This window comes from Microtus ochrogaster, chromosome 1 (genome assembly GCF_000317375.1).
Source record: "Microtus ochrogaster isolate Prairie Vole_2 chromosome 1, MicOch1.0, whole genome shotgun sequence".
NCBI lineage: Eukaryota > Metazoa > Chordata > Mammalia > Rodentia > Cricetidae > Microtus > Microtus ochrogaster.
The window spans coordinates 18,179,789-18,196,286 of NC_022009.1; the positions used below are offsets into that span (position 1 = coordinate 18,179,789).

The following is a 16,498-nucleotide window of genomic DNA, read 5'->3' on the forward strand; positions in this document are numbered from 1 at the left end:
ATTGTTCTTGAGTTCTCAGTAGTCCTCATTGTCCGCTATGTTCAGAGAGTCCGGTTTTATCCCAGGCTTTTTCAGACCCAGGCCAGCTGGCCTTGGTGAGTTCCCAATAGAACATCCCCATTGTCTCAGTGTGTGGGTAGTGCCCTGACTTTTGAGGAAAGCATAGCTTCACTGTAATGTCGTACCTTCGCCTTTCACTTACGCTCCTCAAGGTTTTTGAAGGCTAGTAAATGATTTTTTAAAAAACCATAATAAGAGTCGAGACAAGATCAGCGTGAGCGCTAGGTTAGCTTCAGAGAAAGTCATGATGGCCAAAGACACAGAGATGGTTCTCCTGTAGCCTGTGGGTTCAACTGGTGTAGCTCCCTATCCCTTGGGCTACCTTCTGCCTGACTGCCGACTGCCAGGCTCCACATCTCTTTGCCAAGGCTTTCAGCCATCAATCGAAGACTAAGGAGAGCAGACTTGTGAGCAGTGCAGCTTCCTGTGCTGACAGAAGAACCTGGATGCTGAGGATTGTGCTTTACAGCTTCCCCCTCACGCAGACTCAAACTGCTAGTGGGCATGGAGGTCTCCTCCTCCCCTCACACTTCTCTGCTCTGCTCCTGCTTACTGCATTTCCAAAGAGTGAGTTACACCTGAAAACTGAACTACTATAAGACAGAGGGGGTATCCAGAACACAAAAGAATGACATACAGAATCACCTAAGAATTACATGCATGTACATACATATGCATCGAATAAAACAGTCAACATCTCATTGCTCCATGTTCTGATTAAAAGACACTGTAAACCTGATATTGAATTCCTGCTTTCTTCCTTTCCCAAACTAAATAAACAACAATAACAACAACAACAAAAATGCATACTAAAAAAGGCACTGCAAAGCTTTGCTTATTGGAGATCTTACTTTACTGAAGCATCGGTATTTTGCTACTTGCTTAGTACTCACTGGGGCAGAGCCTGGGAATGTTAAAGGAACCACCCAGACAGAACGCTGACTCAGAAGACAACCTTAGAAGGAAGAAAATGCTCCCACAGAGTTAAGCCTGTTAAGCTTTAATATGGTAACTCCTCAAACACACAGAAAATGCTTGGAATGCTTTAAATGCTTTTGGGGATAAGGCAAGTCCTGATAGCCTTAAAACCTCTCAGCCATCTACCAGGACAGAACTGCTTGGGATAATTTCTGGGGGTGGGGGGAGTGGTCGCGACCCACTGACATCTAGTCAGACTAAGTAAATGCTCACCAACACTAGAATTACAAGATGCCCTGAGGAGTTATTTATGTCATTTAGTGGTTGTCTGTTGGACTCCTGCCAACATTAACAGTTGGCTGCCTGGGATACTGTTAACTGGGAGAGTCTGAAATAAAAATGAGTTCATTCTTTTATTCTTTATTTTAAACAAATATTTATTGAGTGTCTACTATGTGCTGAGCACTGTTCCAGGGAAGGAAATACAAAACTGGCCAAGAGAGACCTTGTCCCTACCCTCTTGGAACTATCATCTTATATAACATGGAAAAGGGGAACAAAGCTAGAAACACATCCATGATGTTCCAGGGTGGGGAAAACACTAGAAGGAAAGCAAGTTGTCTGGGTAGAGAAGCTAGGGAGTGGTGGGGTAGCTGGTTTCCGTTTTATGTAGGGTGCTTACAGAAGCCTCTCTGATAAAATGGCATTGTGAGCAATGCTCTGAAGGAAACGAAGGAGCAAATTATGTGCGTATCTGGGAGAAGACTATTCCAGAAAAGGGCAGAGAATTCTGGGATATTTCAAAATATAAATTAGCAAACTGTGTGTAATGTCTCAAACCAGTAATCCAAGTGTTCAGAAGGCTCTGAGGCAAAGAGCTGAATGAGGAAGATCCTAGACATAAGAGTTCTAGATCAGCCTGGGATACATAATAAGATCCTGTCACAAAGCAAATAAATAAAAAGCAGAACGAATTAGGTAGTCAGTGACCTGGGGCTCTACACACACTGAGTGTGCACTCTACCACTCAACCCTTTCCCAGCTTTTTAAAAACACTGTCTGGAGACTGGTCTTGCTAGCTTTGCCCACGCTGGCCCTGAACGCGTTTCACAGGCCTTTGTTATTGGGCCCTCCTTTTTTCAAAGCTGTGCAGGAGATTATTTCAAGTGGGCCTGGAACAGGGAGGCATTTAATATTGCTACAGAAAGAATGTCCTTTCCTAGGGTTGCCTCCTAGGACTGGGATGCTTGAAGCCTGGCAAATGGTTAGTTGTTGCTCAAGGCACCAAGTCCTGGTGGGCTCTTTTAAGAGCATTCTGCTTTGGGGTACAATGGAAGCTGAACAAGAAACAAAGGCAGAAGAGCTCTAATGCCAGTCACTACCAAGAGAAAGCTACAGTATATAATCTCATTAATATTCATAAACTATAATAATCATTTGGACTAAACTATAATAATCATTTGGACTAAATAATAAAAGAAATTCTTAAGTAGTGAAAACAGGCATAATTTCTCTCTTTCTCTTGGTATCTCTTTTTCCATACTGCTGGGACTGAAGACTGGGCCACCATGATCCAGTTTTCCACATGGGTTCTAGAGCATGCTGGGGGTCGGGTGGGGTTGTTGGAATTGGGTCCTCATATTTACATACAAGCACTTTACCGACCTAGTTATCTTCCCAGCTCTAATAGCCTCCCTTTATCTTGATACTTAATTTCAATTGGGCTTTTAAAAATTATTTTGGTTTGGCTAAATTTTAAGAAAGCATTTTATACAGCCCAGGCTGGCCTTGCACCCTGATCTTCTGACTTTATTTAGCCTCTCCCTTTCCCCTTGACCATCCTCTGCCTCTTTCTCACCTCCTCCTCTCTTCATCTGCTGTTTCTCTCCCTCCCTCCTTCCCTACCTCTGTTTGAGACAGTATCTCACTATTAGCCAAGACAGGCTTAGAACTATCAGATCTTCTGCCTCAACCCTCTTTGTAAAACTTCACAGTAATCTGTGGGATTTTCCCACAGTGATGTTTGGTTCTTTATTTAAGTGTGTGTGTGCGCTGTGCATGTGTCTACCTGTATCATGGAAGACATGTGAACTCAGAGGACAACTTTTGGGAGTTGGTTCTCTTTTTCTACCATGTGGATCAAAGGTTGGCAAGCTCGGTAAGCTATGTCACCAACTGGCTATGCGCTGATTCATTTCAATGTTCACTAAGAGTACAGTGGAGTTTAACCCAATCCTCTGTCAGTAGAGAGAGTACTACCATGATCAAGCAGAGGAGGTCCAACAACCACTCCTTCACAATACATCAGAAGAACACCAGAAACAGCTTGACAAAAAGATTACCCCACAGGCAGTGGTACAGGCTTATTTGTCCCAATACTCTGTCAACTCATTAACATGTATAGAAACAGTCATTGGGTAGCACTCTTTACTGTCTGGTGCTGTGATAAAACCCAATATTTGCTCTAACAACTCTTGCCCATTTCTTCATCTCTCTCTTTTAAATTAAAAAGAAATTTTAAATTATGTGTATTTGTGAGTACAGGTACATGGAGAGGCCAGAGGACTCTCCCTAGAGCTGTAGTTAGTTACAGGTGGTTATGAGCTGCCTGATATTGATGCTGGGAATTGAACTCAGGTCTTCAGGAAGAACAAGCTGTGCTTTTAAGCACTGAGCCATTTCTCCAGCCCCTACTTTTTCATCTTTCTTTTAAAAAAAATTTAAAAATGTATTTTATGTGTACAAATGTGTACCATGTACATGCATCAAATCCCCTGAACTGGAGCTGCAGATGGTTGTGAGTCACCATATGGGTGTTGGGACTCGAACCTGGGTCCTCAGAAAGAGCAACAAGTACTCTTAACCATTGAGTCATTAGAAAATGGGTTGAATCAAGATGTGAGAGTTAACCAATAAGAGGCTAGAGCTAATGGGCAAGGCAGCAATTTTATTTAATTTAATTAATACAGATCTCTGTGTGGTTATTTCAGGCATAAGCTAGCCGGGCGGCCGGGAACTGGGCGGTATGAAAAGCAGCCTGCACTTCCATACTACACAGCACTGCCTGCTCTTCCAGAGATCCTGAGTTCAATTCCCAGCAATCACATGGTGCCCTCTTCACGCATACAGGCTTACAAGTAGGCACTGTATAAATAATAAATAAACCTTAAAAAAAAAAACCCAAAGAGGTGTGGCCTTTTGGAAGGAAGTGTGGGTTTGCCTGTTGCCCCTCCCCCCCGCATCACTACCTGTGGATCAAGATGTGAGCTCTCAGCTGTTCTTTCATAACACCATTATGAACCCTAACCATGCGAAACTGTAAGCCAAATTATAGTGTTTCAGCACAGCAACAGACAAGTAACTAAACACCATCCTTCCAGTGCCCTTCTTTATCTCTTAAATAACAACTTTCTCTAGAAATTTCTTTCTATTTGCAAGGTACTTTTACTATCTTAGAAGCTCAATCAGGAATCACCCAAGACAAATGCACACACACACACACACACACACACACACACACACACACACACACAATTTAGTAACTTAAAGTTCAAATAAAGATCTAAATTAGACCTACTACAGAAAACATGATTTCACAGTACTATCTGGAGTACAGGCAAATTACTAGCAGCTACACTGTAAGTTTTATATGATTTTAGAAATATTGTTACCAACAAAAAATAATCTATCCAAATTAAAAGGAAAAAAAAATCAAGAGACAAGTCAAGCACTAGACACTGTCCAGTTAATACTCAAAAAGGTCTCAACAGGCCTTTTAGTAAGAGAAAATCTCTTGTTGCTCTCTTGACAGCTACATGGATGGATGGATGGATGGATGGATGGATGGATGGATGGATGGATGGATGGAAAGACAAACACACACAAAATGTGTGTATGTGTGTGTGTGTGTGTTATGCATGTCTGCATAGCTTTCAATATTCCTCACCATCTACTGAAGGAAATATATCAATTACTACTCACTGTGTGTTGATCAATTTAGAGTTCTCTCCAAAGACTCCTTCCACAATAATTGATTAATTATTCTCCAGTAAATGGCATGTCTGTCTAATTAACTGTATTGACTAGGCTAGAAAAACCAGATGGCTCTTTTGCCAGGATCCATAATAGAAGAGAAATAACTATTTTTATTTAATTAAACATAGCTCTTTAGTTTCCCTGACCTTTGTTAACAGGGGAAAAAAAAGATAGCACAACTTGTGGCACACTCCATTAGCGATCATTTCTAGAGAAGGATTTGCTACTTGTGTAAATACAATTTACACAATGTGATTATACAATTTATTTATACTAGTACCTGACACAAATATTATCTAAAGCATTAAAGGAAATTTCTCTGGAAATGGGCAAGTGAGAGACTTAGTTGGTAATAAGACAAATAGAATTGCATTGGCTCTTAATGAAAACATACACATATGTACACGCAGAGGATGAGAGCATACGCACATGCACACCCAGGGGATGAGAGCACACATGTATGTATACCCAGGGGATGAGAGCACACATGTATGTATACCCAGGGGATGAGAGCACACATGTATGTATACCCAGGGGATGAGAGCACACACACATGCACACCCAGGGGATGAGAGCATACGCACATGCACACCCAGGGGATGAGAGCACACATGTATGTATACCCAGGGGATGAGTGCATATGCATATTCACACCCCAAAGAGGGACATATATGCATATTCATACCCTAAGAATAATAGTTTTGGCTGGGTGGTGGTGATGCACACCTTTAATCCCAGCACTTGGGAGGGGGATGCAGTGGCAGGTGGATCTCTGAGAGTTTAAGGTCAGTCTGGTTTACAGAGTGAGTTCCAGAACTGGTTTCACAGCTACTGAGAAACCTTGTCTCAAAAAACCAATAATAGTAATAATAATAACAATAATAGCTTCATATGTGAAATTATGTTATTTTTGTTGTTTTGGATCACTTGCCATTTCAGCTCTATTAAACTCCTGGAATTCTTTGGTTTATTAATAACCAAACTTTATGAGGTCTAAGTAGGAAAAATATGTTAATAAAGAAATATTCCATAACAGTAGCTGATAATATTCAAATAATCAGTAGGGAAGAAAACTTTTATAAAGAGTACTGTCTGTATCAGCAGCCGCTGCTATAAGCCAGAAGTTTGCCTTATTTGAAGACAAGAATTTGTGTAAATTTATTTTGGAAATCCAGGTTTGGGCAGAAGCAGAATTAGTCAAATGGCATCAGTACCCAGTCTTCCTCACTAGCCACAGTTCTGACAGCCGGGGACTGGATTCTCTCTCTCACTCTAGCCCAACGCTATTCATTATTCAAGGCAGGCTCTAAGCATTCTCAAGAAGATGAATCTCCCTTTTCTCCAAAGCTTGAGGAAGCTGGAAAAAGAGGCAAAGCTATTGATTGATTGAGTCATATGTTGAAGGAGACTGGCAGGCAGAGCAGGAGCAGTATGACCTGTCCTGCTTCATTAGTGTCTGTCCATACTCCTAGCTAAGGTAGTGCTTAAAGGAGAACTGTCAGGTCGTGTTACCAGACCGCAGCAATTCCACTTATTCCTAACCTAAGAACAAACCCAGATTACCGTGTGTTCTTTTTCAGCCAAACAGTTATTAATTAGACCACTTCTAGAGGGCTTTCCCTGATTTCTAAGTTCCTAACTGAATCAGCAAATGGACTGCAGGATGAACCTCTTTGTTCAAGGTTGGTAATAGCTGAGCACCCAGATCCCAGAGGTCCGGGAAACCCTTATTATTATCTGCAACATTATGTGGTTATATGTACTTTGGCGGCGGGGGGTGGGGGGTGGGCAGTGTGTGTGTGTTCTGTGTACCCTTGACTATCCTGGAACTCTGTAGACCAGGTTGGCCTCAAACTCAAAGGTCAGTACTCTGTCAAGAGTTGGGATTCAAGGCACGCTCCACTATAGCCCGTCAATATGCACTTTCTGACAGTGTTCATGGCTCTCAGATTTTCAAAATGGCCCAAGGTTTAAAAGAATTCAAAACAGCTGATTTAATAAACAAGTTCTCTTCAATCTACCTCCCCACCTTGGTACTGAGGGTCAAATTTTAAGACCTCATATATGAAAGACAAGCATGCCATTATTGAGCTACATCCCTTCCTAGCCCCCCTTTAACTTTTTATTTGGGGATGGTAGAATCCTCCTGCCCCAGCCTCTGTGGCAGCTAGGACTACAGATCTGCAACTGGTTAAAACAAAATCCTCTAAAATATTCACTCACAGAACATGGTTGCACATGTCTCTGATAGAGGTAAATGGATCCCCATGAGTTCGAGGCCAGCCTAGTCTATGTATCCAGTTCCAGGTCTGTCAGGGCCTCACAGTAAGACCATGTCTCAAGAAAACAAAACAATAAAACAAATAAAAAATATACTCCCAAGTGGCTGGGGAGATGGTCCAGAGGGGGAAAGCACTTGCCATGCTTGTAGATGCCCAGACCCCACATAAGAGTCACCTCTATTCTGGGTATGCCCCTAGAGGAAAAGGAAGGGCACGGGGGCCTCCCATTTCAGACTTACACAGAAGAGGAGACCCCATCTCAAACAAGGAGGGGAGGTGAGGAAACAACACTTGGAGGCTGTCCTCCGCAGAAGTGCTGCGGCACACGGACACACACATAAAAACAAAAATCCCTTTAAAAATTCATTCCCTAAATAGTACATACAGGGAATTCATTGACCATACGCTCTGCAGTTCTTCCTCATTGGCCCATGAAGATCACTGGATCTTAGCAACACAGGAGGCAAAATGACTGAGAAAAGGCAACAATCACAGGAAAGGAAGTGACTTTAATCCTGGGTTAGTCCTACACTGCCAGCCATTACAAATGACTCTTGGCCTTACTTTCAAGGAGGATGAAACCAATGTTACCTAGAGGTTACTATGTGAATTCAAATACAAGAGAAAAAACAGGAAGCAAGAAAGTAGTAAAAATTAGCCAAATCACACAAATCAAAGGATGGAACCTAAGAGTTAAATTTTCCTGTAGAAAAAGTCCTATGAAGAAGAACATATCACATGTGGGGCCAAATGAGTGTGTGTGCTGGGAGGAGCGGGGGACAGAGTCATAGAAAGTAGAGCTACAGTCTACAGGGCGGTCTCCAGTCTGGTGAGTTCTTACACAGACACCCTTGCCATCCATCCTACACGCACTACACCAACAGAGAGAGGGTGAGCAGTGATGTTATGTCTGAAGTCAGTTCACAAATTTATGGTCATTTTGTTGGGCTCATGGGGTACAAAGACAACTCTTTGGAAGAAGAGGGCAAACAATTTCATTGCCATGATTTTGGGTATCCTTGCCTGTAGGGATAAGTCCCGCCCCTTAGGGGGCGTGTTCACCTCGGGCTAATGTTTGCCTATAAATTTGGCGAGCGTGCTCCCACCTGCTGCTTTTGCTCTCCGCAGGAACGGTGGTTCTGTAAATCTATTTCTCCATTAAAGCTATATATATATTTTTACAATCTGCATTCGTTTACGCCGTTACACTTGCCAACTGTCAAATCCACAAGAAAGAGATCCCAATGCTCTGTCCCCCTGCTGCTCAGCCTTTTCAGAACACTTGCCTATATTCCCATTCCTCTTTCAGCAAGATAGAGACAAACTGACTTAGCCATTAATTGAGACTAAGAAGTTTTTAAATAATCAGCATGTCCATTTCCAGGTACCCAAGCTGTTAGCAGGAAAGCTGGACTCAGGCTAGGACAAGTGTCATTTAAAGAACTGTTCAAAAGAAAGCGATAAAAAGCAAGTTCTGCCTGAGTGTGCGCCAGCAGAGCCAGCAGGTGGAGTACGAACATTCTTTTAACCCTGGATACACATGGGACTATAGAGCTTAGAACAGAATGTAGCCAGTCCAGCTTCAGGAAGGAAACAACAAAATGTAAGGACTTGTGAAGAAGAGACAACTCCTAGAGGAGGATGCTGTTTAGCTGCAAGGTCACTCACTAGACCCTAAGACTAGGTGTACTTGCTGAAAATCAAGTCCAAAAATGGGGCGGTCAGCCTGTGCTTATAGATAACCTGTGCTGCTCAAGGGAGGATGCTGAGACTGGGGGATCATTTTAGGCCAAAAGTTCATGGTCACAACATAGTGTTGATAAGTTTATCTAACTATGTAAAGATTTGTTACATTTGTTTATGCTGCATTTGTTTAGCGATGTAAAGATGTGTTGCTTTGCCTGCCGAAGGCATCTGATTGGTCTAATAAAAAAAGCTGAACAGCCAATATAAAGAAATAGGTGGGACTGCTGGGTAGAGAGAATAAATAGGAGGAGGAACCTAGGCTTGACAGAGAGGAGAGAGAATGAGAGAGAAAGAAAGAGACACACCTAGGGCCAGTCAATCAGGCAGCCACCAGTCAGCCAGACAAGGAGTAGGACATACAGAATGAAAGAAAGATAAAAAGCCCCAAGGCAGTATGTAGATGAAGAAAAACAGGTTAAATTATGTTATAAGAGCTAGTGGGATAAACATAAGATAAGGTCAAACATTCACAACTAATCATAAGTCTTCGTGTCATGATATGGAAGTTGGTTAGTGACCAAAAGAAAGCCTGCTACAACATAGTGAGACTGTGTCCAAAAAAAAAAGGCTCAAATCTTTTCTTTTTTTAGGGTTTTGCTTCCATTGATATCCAGCAAACTAAATGCTACTATAACCTAATCTAGCAGTGAATATTATTAAATTTGGATATTTCAAGTATACCACAGATAAACAAACCATGCATTTGTAGCCTAAAGCAGGGAAGTCAGACTATATAGAGAGCTTGGAATGAAAATCAAACTATGCAAGGTCATGTGAACTGGTCCACAGTAACATTTACTGGAGCATAATAAATGTTCACCAAACATCTGTTTTATTAATTTTAAAAGGCATAAAGCTAGGAAATGTTGTTTTCATTCACCCATTAATCAGACAGACCATGGAGCAAACATGAGATAAAATATACTGTGGAGTATGGCACAGAGATCTCATGGTGGCCCACATCAGAACACAGATAATACACAGATTTGCTCTATCACTACAATGAGGTATCAACTCCAGTGTTTCTAAAGAAAATCACCTTGTTTTGGCAACACAGGCTGCCATAGCAGTGATGGACCAAACGGTGGAAGCTATCCTACTTTGACAGAACATAGGCTTTCCACTTAGCTAGCTTCCACTGCTTCTTAATGTATACTCCAGACACTAATTTTTACAGTTTGTCTTACTTCACTCAACCATAGCACAAATGTTAGTTGTAGGCACACATGTGGCAATTTGGGCACCTTACCTTTCTGAACCTTAGCTTTCTCAAAAGGAAGAGTTGGTTCAGAATGATCTCTGAAAGCTCCGTGGTTAGAACTTAAAAGACACAAAATGGGCTCAGCATCATTCCATACTTTATTTCATGAGTCTAATTTTTCAAAATATTAATTTCATTTTGAGGCAAATGGACTACCCAGTGAACCTAGGATGGTAAAAGATAAAGATAAGTTCAGGCCTTCTGGCACAATATCTGGATCCATTCATGGGGCCTGACTAATCGCCTGTCTCAGATGGATGGGATCATCCATGTTCATCCATTCCTATTATGGAAATTCTCAAATTCCTCCCTGGGATGATTACCCAGCCTATGACTAAATGAAGAGTGCACAGCACAGCACCCCAGGCTGTAGGGGTTTTCAGAGTATAGACATAGGAATGATGTCAACATAAATATGGATGCAGTGGCAAATGCCTATAATCCTACCCACTTAGAAGGCTGAGACATGATTGTAAGTTTGAGGCCAATATATTGAGACCCTGTCCCAAACAACTTAAAAACAGCAAAAAAGATCCTGTCTGGACTAGAGAAAAAAAAAAAAAAAAAACAACAACTCCCAGTTGTACAGATTGCAGTGAACTGGCTGCTGCTGAGTAAGCCCTGACTGTGGAAGGCAGAGCCTATGAATCACCTTTGAGAGACATGTTCCAAGACTAGGACAGTAAGTCTGTTTGGCACTTAAAACTGTTTGTACACTTAAAACTATAAGCTTAGTTGACGACTTTTCACTGGATTCGTTCTAATCAAGGCCTTTAAAATTTGACCAGGAGAAATGACTATCAATCCTGATTTACAGTTGTTGAAGCTTTCTGTCCAGAGTGCTAAATACCACATATTGATCAAAGTACTCAAGAGTCACTTTGGCAAGCATTTATCATGCTCTTACTACATTCTAGGGCTTGGAGACAAGACAGTGATGGGTTAGCTATGTTCTTAGTCCCTAAGGAGTGAGCAAATATCAAACACAAATCTATTTCCTAATCCACTGGGTCAGACGTCTCTGATAATCTGCAAGGGAGATATAAGTAGGCTGAAGACTTATTAAAAGCCAGAGTCAATAACTTTTATAACCTGTTCATGCTAGAAAAACCATTTACTGTAATCAAAATGCAATGCAATTGATCAAAGACACTATAATGTCTCTATATAAATTCCCACTAGAATAAAAGTCATAATTATGTCAAATCTGAATAGAGAAAAATCAAAAGGCACTCAACGCTTTTTATCATTATATATTAATCTACAAGGCAAAACCCAGTCTTACGTTGAAAACACTTTACATGGCTCTGCTCTGGCAAACCCGCCCAAGCGTCTCTGTGCATGCTGAATATTTACGATCTACCAGATCATAGTTTCCCAATCAGGGAACACGTTCCCCTTTAAAGGGGCATTCGGCAGTGTCTGGCCATTTTTTGTCTCTTAGGAAGACAAATAAGGATGACATTATTGACATCCATTGAGGAGAGGCCAGGGATGCTGCTACCCATCTCACAAAGCACAGAACAAACCATCATAGCCAAGACTCATCAGACCAAATACTCATAGTGCTAAGATTGAGACCATGGTCTTACATGCTCTACACTGCTCTACATCGTGGCAGAGGCCTTTGATGTATGTGGGTGTTTTAAGGATACCATAAAGACAGGCTTCGGACGCTGATGTAGTCTGAAGAAAATGTAACATCTACATTTTTTTAACCTATTTCATCTTTCCTTCAGCCTATTTTCTTGGCAGTAAGAAGCTATTACATTTACTACATGTTCATATTCGTCAATGAGAAAAGAATTACATGCATAATAGGTTAAAAGATGATGAAAAAAAGATTAACAAAAACAATGAACAAAGGAAAAAGGGAAGAGGAGGCCAGGTTGGCATTTCCACAGTAACACAAACCAAATCAGCCATTCTATATAACAGAAAGCTGAATCTGATCACTTCATCTCTAGAACATGACTTTTCTTTGCACTCAAGAGAAAACTTGTGTCTGAAGGTGTGGCTCATAGAAACTTCCCTAGCATGCATGAAGCCTGGGTTCAGCCCCAATAACAACATCAATTATGCTTGGTGACTTACACCTATAACCTCAGCATGTGCTCAGGAAGTGAGGAACGAGGATTAGCAAGTGTAAGGTTTTTCAGCTACATGGGGAGTTCTAGGCCAGTCCGAGCTACATGAAAGCCCACCTCAAAAAAAAAACAAAACAAAACAAAACAAAACAAAACAAAACAAAACAAAACAAAAAACACCAAGTGGAGAGCTGGAGACATGGCTCAGTGGTCAAGAGCATTTGCTACTTTTCTCAAAGGACCGGGGTTTGGTTCCTACCCATTAACTCTAGTTCCAGAGAATCCAAAGCCCTCTTCTAGCCTCTGTAGGCTCAAACATGCAAATGGTGCTCATATACTCTCTCCTCTCCTCTCTCTCTCCTCTCTCTCTCTCTCTCTCTCTCTCTCTCTCTCTCTCACACACACACACACACACACACACACACAAAATTTTTTTTAAGTCTATAATACCCCCAGGCAAATAAAAAACAAAATCATTTAGGTTCTGTGGCCTTCCCTAGGAGACAACACTTATCTAACTGAGGCCATCTAGTGGTACTCAATGAGGATTTTAAATTAGTAGGCCCTAGGATTCAAACTGAAAATAAATTTGGGTATCTATTCTCTACCTATAAAAGGTGTCTATTTTAGGGGGCTGGAGAGATGGCTCAGAGGTTAAGAGCATTGATTGCTCCTCCAGAGGTCCTGAGTTCCATTCCCAGCAACCACATGGTGGCTCACAGCCATCTATAATGAGATCTGGTGCCTTCTTCTGGCCTGCTGGCATACATGGAAGGAATGTTGTATACATAATAAATAAATAAAATCTAAAAAAATTTTTTTAAAAAGGTGTCTATTTTAGCTGGAGTGGGGGGGGGGGCAGTGGTGCATGCCTTTAATCCCAGCACTCGGGAGGAAGATCTCTGTGAGCTTGACTGAGGCCAGCCTTGTCTACAGAGTGAGTTCCAGGACAACCGGGCTGCACTGAGAAACCCTGCCTTGAAAAACAAAACAACAAAAACAAAAACAAAAAATAAAACCAGGGTCTTTGGAGAGTCTCAAAGAATTCTTTCTTTTAAGCCTCTTTCTAAAAGCAAACAAATATTTCTTAAGAGATGAGGGAGACTTTAGTTAATTGATTAATTAATTTGGGACAGTCTCACTGTGTAGACCTGGTAGGTGTGGAACACACTATGTAGATAAACAGCTGACTTCAAACCCACAGAGATTCATCTACCTCTGCCTCTCGATTACTGGTAGTAATGGTGTGTGCCACCACACCCAACTGCCTCTGTCAAATTTAATGTCAAAATATGACATAGCTGATGGGTCCATAGCATTAATAGAGACTAGCATTTCTTTTTCCCCTATCTGGATGTAAGGCAACAATAAGATTCATTATCATTGAAAAGAAAAAGCTGTATTGCTGAAGAATTACCAGCAATAGATTCTTTATATGTCTTTACTCAGCTCAATTACTGAGGCCAGTCCAAGTGATGACTGACAACTACTTCACAATTTCTATGGCTCAGATAGATAAAAGTGTGCCAAGTCCATTATTAAACTGCCACTTTTAAACTTATTTATGTGTCCATTTATGTTTTTATGCATGATGCATGTGTGTGGGTGCTCTCCGAAGTAAGAATAAGGCATAGGACCCACTGGAGCTGGGTGGTTATGAGCTGCCTGATGTGGGTGTTGGGCAAACAGCAAATACTCTTAACCCCTAGGCCATCTCTCCTGCCCCTAAACTGTCTCCATTAAATCATCAGTATCTCTAGTCCCAGCAACTCAGAAAAGATTAGAACACAGAGCTAGGACTGGTCAATCCTAATTAGAATGCTGGTTCTTTCTCAAACAAGGCTGCCGAGGCTATTTCATTCAAGAAAATGACGCCATTCAAGAAGCCATTCAAGATACATGGCTCTGGGACGGCACATGTTACGGGAATGCCTTCCACTGGCAGGTTACTGTGCCACGAGCTCCTTTCCTTTCAGAATGGCACACTCTTAAAATTCAAGATCCATCCACAAATGTGGCAGAGCTGGTTGCTTAGAATCATGTAGCTAGTCTTGGTTTACAGGATGTGCCTTGAATGACTGGACCACTGGCATCCTGGATGAAGACAGTCACTATTAGACAAAAATATCAGAATCAGGGGCTGAAGAGATGGCTCAGCGGTTGGGAGCACTGATTACTTTTCCAGAGGACCCAGGTTCAATTCCCCAGCACTCACATGGCAGCTCACAACTGTCTGTAATTCTAGTTCCATGAAATCCAATACCCTTACAGACGTACATGCATGCAAAATACATTTAAAAATATATATATTTATATAATCTTGACCCTCCCCCCCTTGTTCATATGAACTCCATCTAGGAGCTCAGCCCCGTGTGTGACTGTGGATGGCTGCGTCTGCTTTCATCGGTTACTGGGTGTAGGTGCTATGACAGTTAGGGTGGTCACGAATCTGATTACAGGGGAAGGCCAGTTCAGGCATTCTCTCCACTACTGCTAGAAGTCTTAGCTGGGGCAATCCTTGTGGATTCCTGGGAAGTTCTCTAGCACCAGGTTTCTCCCTAACCCCACAATGGCTCCCTATATCAAGATATCTCATTGCTTTCGCTCTCCATACCTCTCCCAACTCGGCCATCTTGAACCAGAGCTAGTGGGAGCTCACAGACTCTGAACTGACAACAGCTGGGAAACCTGCAAGGGACCTCTAAATGTGGGTGATCTGCTGGAGAGGGGGTAGCTGGCAGTGGAACCAGGACTTATCCTGGGTACATGAACTGGCTTTTTGGAGCCCATTCCCATAGTGGGATACCTTGCTCAGCCTGATACAAGGGGGAGGGACTTGGTCCTGCCTCAACTTGGTATGCCAGACTTCGTTGTCTCCCCAAGGGAGGAGGCCTTACCCCCTCTGAGAAGTGGAATGGAAAGGGTGGGAAGGAGAAGCAGGAGGAGGGGAGAGAGGGGAAACTGGAGTTGATATGTAAAATGAAAAAAGTTTAAAATAAAAAAAAAAGAAAAAATATATATCAACAGTTCTACTTCATGTGGTACAAAAGAGAAACTGAGAGCAATACAGTAAGACATGGGGATGTAGACGGCCAAGGCACCCACCTGGTCACGATCCCCTGCAAAACAGCAGCTCTTCATAGTGCATGAGTTGAAGTAACCCTGATTGTCAAACTGGAACACTGGCAGGCGGGAGTGGATGTCATAAAGGACAGGGGGCAGGCGCCGTCGCAGGGCCAGGAGTTGGGTCCCATTGCTGTTGAATCGCACACTCATGGCACTTTGGAGAGATAGGTTGCCACCATAGCGCAGGAGAGAACTGGAAGGCAAAAAGCACAAGGATCAAGTCTGAGGCAGATAGGATAAAAGCCTGTAAAACACACTGAATTAGCTTCTTTACATGTGTCCAGGCTATCCTGTACGGCTTATATCAGAATTTCAACAAAGGGCATTTAAATTCAAGAGTATCTTCTATTAAAATATAGTAGTTATGTTAAGAATGGCTCCTTGAAGCTGAGTGGTGGTGACACATGCCATTAATCCCAGCACTCAGAGGCTGTATCAAACCTGTATCAAAAAATAAAACAACAACTAAAAGAATGGTTCCTTGGAAAAAAAGAAAAAGAAAAAACGAATGACTTCTTGGTTACATTAAAATAAGTTATTTAAAATGTCAGCCTCTCTTTTAAATCTCCAAAGGTAAATTTTGAATAATTTTACAAGAAAAGATTACCAAGGGCAAGATGGCTCAGTAGGTAAGGGCACTTGCTGCCAAGCCTTTGAACTTCAATTCTGACCTTGGGGCCCACATGGTGGGAAGATAACAGACACCTGAATGTTATCCTTTGACTTCACACACACACACACACACACACACACACACACACACACACACAAAAAAAAAAAATAATAGAAAAAGTATTAACATATCTTGAAAAAAAAGGGAAACATTAAAATCATTAGTTAGTTATTTTGCTTAACCATGCCCAAACAGAGAAGGGAGTCATGTCCACCCCAACTGTCCAATAATGGATTTTCTTTTGGAGGGTGTGTGGTTCAAGACAGGGTTTCTTTGTGTAGCCTTGGATATCCTGGAACTCACTCTGTAG

General features: G+C 41.8%; 1 protein-coding gene across 2 annotated transcripts in view; it reads right to left on the reverse strand.

Moving 5' to 3' along the window:
• Dcaf5 (DDB1 and CUL4 associated factor 5) overlaps nucleotides 1–16,498 on the reverse strand; it is a 116,314-nt gene that overhangs the window by 32,714 nt on the left and 67,102 nt on the right. For both annotated transcript variants that reach the window (XM_005343270.2, XM_026779797.1), the window contains exon 6: nucleotides 15,495–15,708. In XM_005343270.2, coding sequence (XP_005343327.1) covers nucleotides 15,495–15,708 — 214 coding nt within the window. The remainder of the gene's footprint in view (nucleotides 1–15,494; nucleotides 15,709–16,498) is intronic.